The sequence below is a fragment of the Loxodonta africana genome, chromosome 3 (genome assembly GCF_030014295.1).
Source record: "Loxodonta africana isolate mLoxAfr1 chromosome 3, mLoxAfr1.hap2, whole genome shotgun sequence".
In the NCBI taxonomy this organism is placed as follows: Eukaryota; Metazoa; Chordata; class Mammalia; order Proboscidea; family Elephantidae; genus Loxodonta; species Loxodonta africana.
The window spans coordinates 188,624,290-188,637,422 of NC_087344.1; the positions used below are offsets into that span (position 1 = coordinate 188,624,290).

General features: G+C 47.3%; 1 protein-coding gene across 1 annotated transcript; it reads right to left on the bottom strand.

Annotated features, from left to right (window-relative positions):
* Positions 1–4,346: 4,346 nt before the first annotated feature.
* Positions 4,347–10,669, bottom strand: SSR2 (signal sequence receptor subunit 2). The gene is made up of 6 exons (XM_003415138.4): positions 10,577–10,669; positions 9,711–9,865; positions 8,957–9,055; positions 8,040–8,148; positions 6,000–6,077; positions 4,347–4,929 (listed from the first exon to the last, which is right to left on the bottom strand). Exons 1-6 carry the CDS (start codon positions 10,583–10,585, stop codon positions 4,819–4,821), a joined length of 561 nt encoding a protein of 186 aa, XP_003415186.1. The 5' UTR covers positions 10,586–10,669; the 3' UTR covers positions 4,347–4,818.
* Positions 10,670–13,133: the final 2,464 nt, after the last annotated feature.

The following is a 13,133-nucleotide window of genomic DNA, read 5'->3' on the forward strand; positions in this document are numbered from 1 at the left end:
CCATAAGATTGTAAGGATTAAGCAAGAATGCACATAAAAGGTTTACCATCACTTACCTTACGAGTAAGTGTTCAGCAATGGTTGGCCATTATTATGATTCCCTGTTTGCATACTTGTACACGTGTGCACACACAGGCAATCCCCTAATTAAAAATGGGAGCTGAAGGCTGGAGGCTGTTGAGAAGCTATGAAGGGTTCTGCCACTTCCTGGAGTGCTGGGAGGTTCCTGAAAATCTCTGCTTCCCTAGGAATGCCCATTCTTGGGGTAAGGATTTCAACCCAGGGAAGGGGAAGAGGGAAACTCACCAGACCTGGGAGATATCCTAAAGATGGGGGACCTGTTCCTGCCCTCAGCTGGTGATTTCAATACTGGAAAAAAGTCCTGCTTCCGGTGGCCCCTTTAAGGATTCAGTCCAGCACCTCTATGGGGGTGTCTCTCCCTTGGCCCTTTTAAGGGAACAGCTCATGGTCCAGAAGTTTGCATAGGAGACCTGGGGACTCACTCCAGTCCAAACCAGCTGCCTCTTCAACTACTCTAGCCCTTCCCTTCACCGCCCTACTTCAAACACACCAAACAGTGCTGGGCCCAGGCCTTTAACCCTTTCAGTGCCATCACTGATGGGGTAGGGGGTGGGGGGACATGCCTGGGTTTCCCTGTCCTAAAAAATAAAAAATAAAGGGTAGCCACAGGATCCAGGCTGGTGTGGAAGCAGGCACAGGGAGCCAAGCTGGGGCCACCCTGAGTGGAGACTATGTGGGAACCTGACATCTCAGGGAAACCTCCCCTCCTTTCCGTGGAGGCAGGGTAGAGCTGGGGAGGGGAGATAGAGGAGGTCTCTGGGAATGGGCCGCAGCTGGAAAACTCCTTAACAGCAAGGTCCTCATCAGGGTCAGGGAGGTCCTTTGTTCTCTCCCAAATTCGGCTTCTAAACTGCTCCTTGGTCCCTTTAAGAGGCAGGTTACACTGCAGGGAGGAGCTATTATAAGGGCAGCTATATCTGAGGAGGGCCTGGCTTCAGTCAACAGGAACAGGGGTGACCAGGCAACTCAACATACACACAGCACACTCATGGCTTGTTGTGGATACCAGGTTGCAGGATATTTGGTCAGCTCTCCCACCCTCTCCCCTGATAACAACTTCTGGGGCGGGGGAGGGGGCTGACTCACCCTCACTGACTTTCCAGGGGCAGACACTGGACTTCCTAAGGTAATGGGTGTCAGGGAGCCCTCCTTCCTGACAGGCCCTGTGGTCCCAGGGAGCCCTGTGGTTTCATGGAAAGGACATGCTGGAAGGGCTTGGCTGGCTCTGCCTCTCACTAGGCAATAGGAGAAGTTACCTATTAGCTTCAAGTTTCCCCATCTGTAAAATGCGGATGTTGAAAATGACCCTCGAGTGATTGATGCTGAGTTATGTGTAAATGGTGGGGCATAAATGCTGGGCCCTAAGTAGTTACTCAATAAATATGCTGGCTGCCACTTGCTGTGTGACCTTGGAAAAGCCACTTCCCTCTCTGAGTCTTTCCTGATCTATTAAATGAGAGGATAAAATTAGGTAATCTATGCTCTATCCAGAGGGCAGTGGTGGTTCTGTGGTAGAATTCTCACCTTTCATGTGGGGGTTGCCATGAGTCAGGGGCTGACTTTTTAGCAGCTAATAACAACAATGGTCTATCCTTGCTCTAAAAGTCTTATTCTGGGTGAGAGGAAGAGGGCAGCTGTTTCCAGATGTGAAACTGTGCACCCTTTCCTACCTGGCTGGGCCCAAAACCACATGAAGAGTAGGTGACAGTGGTTGTTTCTCACCTCCTAAGAACACAGGGAAAATGCCTGCCTCATCTTACTGACAGGAAGATCTCTAATTGAATCTCATCATTGTCCAAATGAGGAAAGAGGTTCAGAGTAGGGTGGTGATTCACCTGAGGTCCTCTCCTACCTCTGTAGTCAGTGCTGCTTCCACGACCCTGAGCTGCCCTTTCAAGAGATTAAACCTAACCAAACCCATTGCCATCAAGTGGATTTCAACTCACAGCGACCCTATAGGACAGAGTAGAACTGCCCCATAGGGCTTCCAAGGAATGGCTAGTGGATTCGAACTGCTGACCAAAAGGCTCTTAACCACTGTGCCACCAGGGCTCCTCAAGGGATTAAGCCTTTATAAGTCCCCATCATTTCACCAAATCCCTTCATTACTCCCAGCTTCTTGGAAATTCTTACACCCACTTCCCACTTATTCTCTTCAGGTAGAGTCCCAAAGCCTTGTACGTGAAGGGGTGGATGTCCAGGCACCTGGCTCCTCTTGGTACCAGGGCTGCATGTGTGGTTGAGGAGATGCCAGCTGGAAGTTTGGACGTGGGAGGGCAGAGGGCTGGTTGCTGGGGGTGGAGGGATCTGGAGCATGTTGGCGGCTGGGTTCTGTCTGTGTTGCCTTTTAGGGAAGAGCCCCCAGCTTTGGGGCCCAATCTCCGGGAAGGATGTGGGACTAGTGCTTGCTTTCTCTTTCCTCTCGCAGACCTGCACACAATCCTGAGTTCAGGTTCACTCCTTTCTAGAATGGTTCCCAGCTAGAGTGAAGAAGTGCTGTCCTGCTGCTCCATCAAGCAACCTTAAAAAGTTAAGAGAGCTCAATCCTAAAGCCAACTATTCCAACTAAGTCTGTCTATAGATTTTAGAGGCTCTTACATTCTCTAACACCACTATGTAAAGGAGGTTCAAATCCCATCCTGACTCCAAGGAAGTTGACCTCTAGAGAGATGAAACACCTGGTTTTGGCCTTTTTTCAAGGTGCCTTCATGATGCTTCTCTCGTTGTCTGTGTCAGGTCAGCGTTCCCCTCCTACAGTCTCCTCCGTAATGAGAGTTAGGTCACAGAGCGCTGAGCTCTGGTGAGGAAAGGTACCGTGACGACTCTCCCCCAGCTTTTGGGAAACGATTATCCGCCAGGGTTTGGACTGAGAAATAAATCTTATGTTACCTTCTAGAGTTAGGAAGTTTATCCTATCCTCTAAATCAAAACCCCTCCTCCTATAGGTTAACTTACTAACTTTTCAGTGAAGACTACAGAGATGGAAAATAGTGCATCCTTTCTTCTAATGACTAACATTTCAAAGTCCTAGAGATCAAGCAAGGAGCCCCGGTGGCACCGTGGTTAAATGCTCAGCTGTTAACTGGAAGGTCAGCAATTCAAACCCACTAACCGCTCTACAGGTGTAGGTTACAGCCTTGGAAACCCATTGGGGCAGTTCTACTCTGTCCTATAGGGTTGCTATGAGTTGGAATCGACTCAGTGGCAATGGGTTTGGTTTGGGTTAGAGATCAAGATATCACTACCTTTTGCCTAATCCACACCCCATCAAGCTAGCTCCTTTTTCCTCCCCTACATTTGTTCTCAGCCCCAAGCTTCTGACCCATTGCCCTTTTCAAGCCATCCTCCTGAGCAAGTCCCAGGGCTCCACCACACACAATAAGCAAAAGTGAATATATCCTCCTTGCCCTCTGACCTGGCCAGTCCTGGGGTGTCCGAGCTCCAGGCCCTGGAAGAGGGAGGTGAGTTGGCAGAGGGCTACTCCATTTGGAGCCTCCCGTTGTCTCCATGTCCTTTTCATCTTTCCTGGGGCCCAGAGGCTCCCTGGGTGAGGGAAAGGTTAAACTGGTCGGTTGGGCAGGGGAGATGGGGGAGCAGAATCTACACTGGGAAACTTGGTGGCCGGAACAAAGCGGGTGTTTGTTGGGCTTTCCTCCTGCCTGGGAGGCTGCTCCCGGACCACGCCATTCCTGGGTTGGACAGAGTCAGCTCAGCGTGGTTGTCCTCACTGCTGCAGCAGCAAAAGCCAAGCACTCAGCCACTCCTTTCCATACAGGCCATGCTTAGGGCCCGATTCAAGAGGGTCCAGGCCCTGTGCCTGGCCTGAGCTCAACACAGAGGCAATAAAACTAAGATCAAATTCAAAAAGAGCTAGTTCTTAAACAGGGGAGGGCTAGAATTAGGCATGAAGTAGCTTTTCTAGAATAGTCAGTAAATAGAGCAGAATAACTACCCGGGCATGAGAACATGGGCTGATCTGCAGACCATCCTTCCCCACCCTCTCTTCTCTAGCAGTGGAGGGACGCTAACAGGCAAGGAAGGTCTAGGGAATGTGATGATAGGTGAGAACAAAAGACAGGGAAGCAAGGGTTAGAGGCAAAGGTGTTCAAAGGGGCGTGGCTATCTCCCTGGGAATTGGACCCACAACCCCTACAGCAAAGAGGCAGGAGCTCAGCCTCCCTGACCAGACGCCTGGGTGCTCAGGGCCTGAGCACCAACAGTAACTTGCACTCACTCAAGTGATGGGAAAAAAAGACAAGTCAGTGTGGTATTTCTTTCTATTTTTATTAGAAAACCCCATTTGGTAACTGCTTCCCTAACCCAGAACAGAGACTGGGTAGACTCCAAGAGTCCCACAGCTTTCATGTCACCTTCCACCCTCTTCTGAGATGGTAGGGTGAGGGGTGGGGGTGGTGTCAGGCAGTCTCCATGTGCCCCCTCCTGGACCCCTGAGAGTTCACATTGCCAGAAATAACCCCACCAGCCCCTCAGCGGAGCACCAGAGGGCCCTCTGGGCTCAAGGCTGTTGCCACAGGCATTCTCCTTTGTATGGCTTCAGGATGGAACCAAGGAGGCTCTCAGACTCCTAGGCCTCTAGGCCTGTTCCTTCACTCTGGTTGAGGGCAGAGCAGGATCCATGAGAAGGTGGCTAAGGGAGAAGAGATTGCATCTGATGTACCCTTTGAAGTCTGGAAAGCACCTGGATTTCTCGGGAGGGGAGGGTTGTAGAAGCCCCACTCAGTTCTTCTTGGTTTTGGGAGTGTCGTATTTCCTCTTGCTGGAGTACCACAGCAGCAGGGGGATGCCGATGGAGGGAAGGGTCATGACCCCGAAGGCTGCCCAGTCTAGCTGTGGAGAAAAATGAAGGCCTTGCTTACATGCCTGGATTAGGGCATGGAAGAGAACTGGGAAGAAATGGGTCCAATGAGAAAGGGAACAGTCTGGTCCAAGCTTTAAGGAAAACTTTGGCAGGAAGGCTCCTCTCTGACCACTCCTGATAATAGAATGGCTCTCTAAAGACCAATCTATCTTTCAAACTGTGAAGCCAAAGGCCTCACCTGACCTAACCCAGGCTGGAAGAGAAGCTTCTCTCTTCCAAACAATCTTTGAGAGAGGAGACACACCAGCTACCCTGCCACTGACAGTCAGGCCCCCTGAGCTCTAACCCCTGTTTACACCTCTGGCCCTTCTCTTCCGTGTTCTATTCCTCTGCCTTACCTTCTACCCTCTAGCCTTGCTAAATGACTTTCCACTCCTGGACTGCACCAAGCTTTTTCTCATCTCTGAGCTTCTTCCTCTTCCCAGAATGCCTGCCCTCCCACACCCCCTCTTCGACTGGTTAACCCTCACCGCCTCCAGAAACCCTCCCTGACTCTCAAAGACCAGGTATGTCCCTACTCTGTCTCCTCCAGCAACTCGTGTAAAACCCCTAGCACAGCCTTATTTGACCATTTACGTGTTCTGAGTCCTCGACAGGCTGTAAGATCTTTAATGGCAGGGACTTCACCATCATCCACTGAAGGAATAAGTGAATTCCCTCATTCAGTCGTTTAGGCAAATCTCTACACAATTCTCTCCTAGACTAGGTCACAACCAAGTTCCCACTTAACCTTCCCAATGCTCTATTGCCCTTTGACTCTAACCAAGATAGACCCAAGACTCTAAAATGGGGTTCTACTCAAGGCTGAAGAAAAAGAAAGGTCAGTATTTTGGTTCTGGCAATTGTTATCTCACTGCCAAGAATCTCTGAGCATGGTTAAATCAAGATATTTGATGGCTGTTTATATCAGACACCAAGGAACAAAGCCATAGCAAGAACCAGCCCATGAAACAATCTTCTCAGGAGGTCAAGAGGTCCCAGGACCAAAAAGGTGTTCCCATACCAGGGGAATGATTAAAGAAGACATTGCAGAACTTACAAAATGTGGTGAGAATCTCCTATCAAACTCCCGCTGGGCCAGGATTCCTCCCTGTCCAGGTGCACTGGTAAAGCCGATCTGAAAAGAAAAGAAGAAAAGGCATTGAGGCAGGTCACAGACTGATCTCATTCGAGAAAGGGCAGTCTCTGTCAACCCAGTTCTAAGCATCAGATCCTTAGTTCCCAAAGGCCCCAGACAGCTTCAAGGAGAGAAGCAAAAGATTTTGAAATAGGGACCATTAGATGATTCTCTCTTAGTTGTGGCGTAAAGAAGAGAAAACTAGGAGCTAGGAGACCTGAGTTACTTCTCTGGCAACACCACAGGATGAGCATTTATTAAGGAGGGAAGGTCAGGTACAGACCTGGAATTAAAAGCCAAATCCTTCTATCGTAGCCACTCTGAAAAGACTGAAGTTGCTCATGCCACTGGCCCCTCAGCAGGCCAGGTGTATAATGGAATGCCTTGCCCTTGGCAACCATTTCTTCATTCTTTAGGTAAAAACACTCTTCTCTTACACCTCACAAGGTTGATATGAAGCGCGGCTGAAATAATGAGAAGGACTCTGAGAAGTATGAAGCCCTACCCAAATGTACATTACTAGAGGAGAGCTAGAATCTGGCCCACATACCTTTGCCTTGGAGAGGAGGCCTAGAGTTTGGAGCTCACTGCAAACAATTTTCTTCTAAGGCGGTAACTTAGCCTTTGATTTGGTGTCTATTAACTCATCAAGTACCAGCTAGAACTAAGGAATCCTGAGATCATTCTGACAGTAAAAATGACACAAAACGGCAAAAACGTAACTGGGAGATAAGATTATGGTTCTATATGATTTCTGAAAGAAAATGGATATAATTCATGTAAGAAAATTTAGAAACTGCACTGAGTGTCAGTGAATCTTAGATTTCTTTTAGTTCTATGGTTAACTGTTAAGCTCCTTCCCGACTGTGCACGCACTAAGGAGCCTAACGCTCTTTTGTAAGGTCCTGTCAGGGGCCTCCGTACATTCAAGGCCTAAGCTTTTTGAGGCTGAGAGTGTCTCAATCTTTTCAGTATTCCCCAGCTGAGCACGCCGCATGGGCATGGGCTCCATAATTGTCGGCAGACCTTTACACTGATCAAACAAAAGACTGTTTACTACTCAGTTTCTGTTATATATGCAGAAGTTTGGGAAACAAAAGAAATGTAAGACGAAGTCCTTGGCCTCAAGGAGTTTATAATTAAACTGGGGAGTGAAGATTTACATATAAGAAAGAGAACTACCGAAGGCAGTAATTAAATGTTCAAGTGCCATAGACCGTAAGTGCCGTAGAAGCTTAGATACAGTCAATGAATGTTTATTCAAAGAATGACTAGAAAAGAGCAATATGAATCGCAGAAGCCGAAGCTAGAACCAAGCAGATGCAGCTCAAAGCTGGAGCTTGAGAAGGCTTTGGATAATGAAGTGGAGAAGAGTGCTTCAAACAGAGAACAATGACAAAGAAGAAAGAATTAGCATGGAGAGAGGGGGCGGGGTGTAGCAAGGAGCTTGGCCTATTTAGATGGAGGGTCTGTGTAGACAGAGTGGGAGAGAAAGCTGGAGAGGCAGAGAGCAGCTGGAGTATTGGAGGGTGTGGAATGACAGGCAGAAAAGCGCAGCCTCCATGTGGTAAACAGAGATGTTCAAGCAAGGGAAAGACATGGTATGTTGCAGGGCCTGGGAATAATCTGGCAATGGTACAGAAGATGGATTGGAAAAACAAGGATGCAATAAACTAGACAGTAAATGACACACTTCGGACTAACAGGAAAACAGATGAAGAGGAAGGGAACGCTATGGTACTCCCTCTCATCTAGTACAACTGCTCTATTCTGGGACTTCACAATTTGAAACATACTTTATTCCTTCCCCTCGTTTCAGTTCAATCTTATCTCCCTATAAATTTACTGACTGCTTTGGAATTTTTCTTCAAGTTTTCAAGGGAAGACATATTGAAATTGGCCTGGATCAGGGAAATTTCTGGAAATCCAAGTTCCATCCAGCTAAGGGTTGGGGCCACTCACCACAACAGGCCCATCCTCCTGGGCCAGGTATGTAATGGTTGCTGAGGTGAAGTTGAAGTAGCCAGCCTTGAGGGGGCGCAAGACCACGGTGTGGGAGACATTGCTAGCACTGGCCCAAGAGTTAAGGAAGGGAAAAAGATGAAGCCAAGATTATAACAACCCTCCAGAACAGCCTTCAACTTGTGGACTAAATGCACCATTCACAAAAAAGCTGCCAACACATGCGGTGATTTTATACACTCAATACTCTGCAAGAATAAAAAATACAGACTTCTTTTTAGAAGTTGAAAGTGTGGGGTGTAATGTCTTTCTAGTTACATTTTAATGGGTCCATGATGTACTTGGTATGGAGATTTTAGAAGTAAACTTTCAAAGCAATATATGTTATAGAGGAAAAATTACAGTCACTTAAACCTAAATCTTTCATTGGCTATAACTGAAGAGTTTTTAGAAATACAAAAAGACAAAACATTTACCCATACCAGAAAATCTATTTAATTCACAAAGGAAAAAATGCCATTTAATTCAAAATACACAGAAAATAACTAGTAGATCAGAATAAGAGACTCACTAAAAAGAGACTTTAAAAGATCATCAGCTCCATGCTATCATCCAAATGAATTTCTTCTTTTGAAAGCACCGTCATCATCCCTGTTTGGCCACACACATTTTTAGAAGAGTCTACTTCCTCCCTGTATGCTTCACGGCCTCCTAGCCTGAACTTCAGGAAGCTCTTTCCTCAAGTATACCCTAAATCATGCAGGCATGATTGCTGCCAGTCTCTCTTGCCCCATGCTATTCAGACAGATGGCAGGAGACTGGCTTCGTACACTGGACTGCTTGAAGTGAACCCACTGCTTTGCTGGCAACCTTCCCTCCCTGCCACCAGCCTTCATCACCCAGTGCCAAGAGGATACGGGGCAATCCGGTCCCATTTGACATTGAGCATTCCAGAGACAATACCGAAGTCTTCTGGGGGAAAGGAGTCATCAGATAATTCCACATCTAATGCAGCACTGAAAAAAAGAGGAAACAGTAAGGGTTAGTAAGTAATGGATGTAAAATTAAAACAACTGACAATCAAATCTATCCCTTGTCCTAAAAATCAGAACATCAGAACACAGATTCCAGACACACTGTAACTTAGGTTTGTTGCATTGAAGAATCCAGGTCAAGGACTAGATTGTATGGCTCAGAAGCACCAAAGTACTCAAGTATCTAGGAAGGAATGGGCCCAAATCCATTCTCACCTCAATTTCTCTTCACGTTTGTGTGTAGAGACAGGAGGAAGAGAACCAAGACGTACATGGAAGACAAATTAAAGAATGGCAACAAAAATGCTCACAGACTAATGAAAGAAAGGAGGTTGAATCTTTAAACCCCTGAGGTAACAAAGAGATTAGATATATTCTTCTGTCTCATCTTCTTTTCCCTGTTATACCACAATTCGTACTTCTCCCCCACTTTGAAACTCTTCCAACTCAAAAAGTGGAAGAATGTCCTCCTCTCTCAAAACCAGTATGCTGTATTCACTCATGATATCTAATGCTGGAGCTGGAGATCGCTCAAAGAGAAATCACTACCCACCAGAATGTTCCCTGTTCCCAGTTAGGAAATCTAAGACTCCAGAACAGACGCCCAACCTGTAGCTCCACGGCCTCAGGTCCTTACCTTGAGCCAACATTATAGATGTTGTACTGTAAAGTCAGGTCTCGCCCCTCCACAGCATATCTGTTCAGCAGTGATTTGGAGGCTAAAAGCCTGGCCCCCTCCTCTGCTTGAGTGACAGCAAATAGAGCCAACACCACAAATGCCGGCAACCTCATCTTTGAAGGAAAAAAAAAAAAGTGAGCAGTTAATCCAAATATATAAAAATCATCCAAATCTTCCTGCTCTCCTTTACCAAGCCCTAGAGCTCTTTTGATCCTATCAAAGCAGTTTTGATTCACAGAGCAGTCTGTAAGCCACCAGAGCTGAACCGTTTGCAGGACTCTCCTATCATCCCCGCCCTGCAGCTCCTGGAAAACCGGTCTAAGTACCAGAATATATCTACTGCCCAGATCCAGGGATGTTCCCCAGCTGATGAGGTCCTTGGAAAGGACACTATGTGGCCAGAATAGGTCCTTCCTTGGGGGTGCCTAGTTTCAGCGCTTCTCGGACCTGCAGCAGCCTCTAAGCTTTCCTTTACGCAGAAGAATCGCCCAGGGCTGCTGTGTTCCGGCCGCACCTCACCCCCCTCGACCTAGCTCCACTGGATCCTTCCGCGCGCTCGCGGGGTACTGCTCCCCGCTCCCGCATCTCACCCACCCCCTTTTCCCCCGGGATCCCATTCATCCTCGTCTCCCACATCTCTTTCTGGGTCCCTCGGGGTCTCAGTCGGCTCTGAACCCTTCCCCCTCTTGTCAAGGTTACGCGTCAACGGTCGGCGCGCCCCCTCCCCTGCTCGCCCTCCTCAAGCTAACACCCAGCCTCTAGGTGACTTGCGAACACGAGATTCTACCCCCTCCCGCCCACGCCACCGGGGCCTGGGGGCTTACCGCGCGCATCCCAAAAACCTTTCGGGAGCCACCTAGACCGGAAGAGAGCGTCAGCACCCGAGAGACCGGAAATAAGCTCTAGCCGGAAACCTCCGGAGTCCGCCCGATGCCTTGTGGGAATTGTAGTTCTTGGGCAAGCCCCACTTCCCCCTTTGTAGTGCAGGCTTGCTTGGAGAATGGGAATGTCTCCGAAGGCCGGCCAGTCCGTTTATGCCACTTCCGCTCCTTTATTATTCTGCTCTCTTGAGTGCATTTTCAAGCTGATTTGCCATTACTATATGTGACCAGAAAACCCTGGTGGCGTAGTGGTTAAGTTGCACGGCTGCTAACCAGGAGGTCAGCAGCTTGAATCTACGAGGCCCTCCTTGGAAACTCTATGGGGCAGTTCTGCTCTTTCTATAGGGTCGCTATGAGTCGGAATCGACTCGACAGCAGCAGGTTTTTGGTTTTGACATACCAAAAAGGTAGACCTTCCTCCGTTATTCCGCTATCTTCACTTAAGTTCATGCTCGTTGTTGTAGGCTGGTTTTACTGTGGTAGCCTACCTATCTTAGATCTTTCCCTGCACTTTTCAATCAGCTACCAGACGAAGTTCCCCAAACAGGATTATGAACAGTAGACCCTAGGTACAGAGAATGGACTGTAAAGTTAGGCAGTCATGAGTTCAAGTCCCAGTTCTGTCACTGGTTAGGTAACTTTGAGACCAGTGTATACTTAAAAAGCCTTGGTTTCCAAATCTGCAAAGCAAGATAATTACAAAAACCTGTTGCCATCAAGTGGCTTCTGACTCCCCAATCCTATAGGACAGAGGAGAACTGCCCCGTAGGATTTCCAAGGAGCCTGGTGAATTCGAACTGCCAACCTTTTTTTTAGTAGCCGAACACTTAACCACTGGTCACCAGGGCTCCGGGATAATTATAGTACCCTCAAAAGGTTGTTGGAGGATCGAATAAGATAATGTATGTAAAAGTCTTACGACGATGCCTGGCACATATATGTGCTTAATAAATGGTAACTATCAATATTACTATGACTGTTCTCTTTCTGCATTGTAGCATTCCTTCATTCAGTGTACATTTATTGAGCACCTACTTTGTTCCTGGCACTGTTATAAGTATTGGGGATATAGTGATGAACAAAACAGATAAGGTTCCTGCTTTCATGGGGTTACATTCTTGTGGAATGATATATATCACCTGTATTTGTTTTAGTATCTGTCCCCCTGACTCCCCACCTCCCAAACTGGAGCTCCTCGAGGGCAGGACAACTGTTTTCCACCAGGTAGTGTCATTCCTAAGCACACAGGAAGTACTCCAGGAGTGAATACTATATAAATACAATCTTCAGTTGGCTTCCACTTCAGGTCTTACGCGTGTTGCTTCCTTGGAATTCCCTATTGCCTGTCTTTCCTTACCCAAGTCCAACCCATCCTTCAGGGCCCCTCTAGGAAGTCTCATCCCCGCCACAAAGACTTCCTTGTCTTTGCTAGCCCACACAGGTCTTTTGGTTTTGGCCTGAAAAATCTACCTTAAACATTAGGTTCTATTTCTGTAGTGTGTACTTACCTAAAGGCTCTACAGCGATACTGAGAACACTGGAGGTGCTCAAGAAATATCTGCTGATACAAGAAATTTTCATTCCTTCCCAAAGATTATTTTCTATAGCAATTTCTCTAGGACTAGAAAGATGTGGGGTGTGAATGTGGGTGTTCTTTCTTCTCAGACTCAGCTGCATCCAAAGGGGACATAATTTCAGCATATACGATCTGGACAACCTACAAGATAGCCACTTCTAGATTCAGAAGAGAAATGTCTTAATCCTTGCTTTGCCCACTTATGCCATTTGGCCTTTACACCATCCATTAAGTTGCTTGTTTTTTCATTGACATATTCAGCATTACTTTTTGGATACCTATTATGTGTCACTGCCACCTGTTTCTCACCGCAGTAATGGACTAAAAAATGCTGGCAGTTATGAGGATGGCGCAAGACCAGGAACGTTTTGTTCTGTTGTACATACGGTTGCCATGAGTCCAAGCTGACTCGATGACGGCAGCTAAACATTATGTGTCAAATCCTGTGATAGTCACTGTGGGAGATACAGAGATAGGATATGGGGTCTGCTCTCAAGGAATTTAGAATGTAGATGTTGTGATACACTCGTGACTACGTGTAACATTGAATGGAATGTCATAGAAGAGGTACAAAGTGCCACAGAGGCTCAGAGGCAGGAGAGCTCATGTTTGATTGGGATAAGCAGTAAAAAGCTTCAAACAGAGGGGTGGCATTTGAGTTGAATCTCCCAGGACAGGCAGAATTCTGACAGGAAAAAAGGATTTCAGGTGGAGGGAACTGTTTGGACTGTTTTCTGTCACAGTCCTCATTTTCAGGTCCATATTGCCCTCCTTGACTTTTTTTTTTAACTGACTCTCCTCGACTTTTGCAGCAGCCTCCTAACTCCTCTCTATCTCCGTTACAGCCCCTCCAATCCATCTGCCCTACTGCTAGGATCACAAAACCAAACCAGTTGCCATCAAGACTCATGACAACCCCATGTG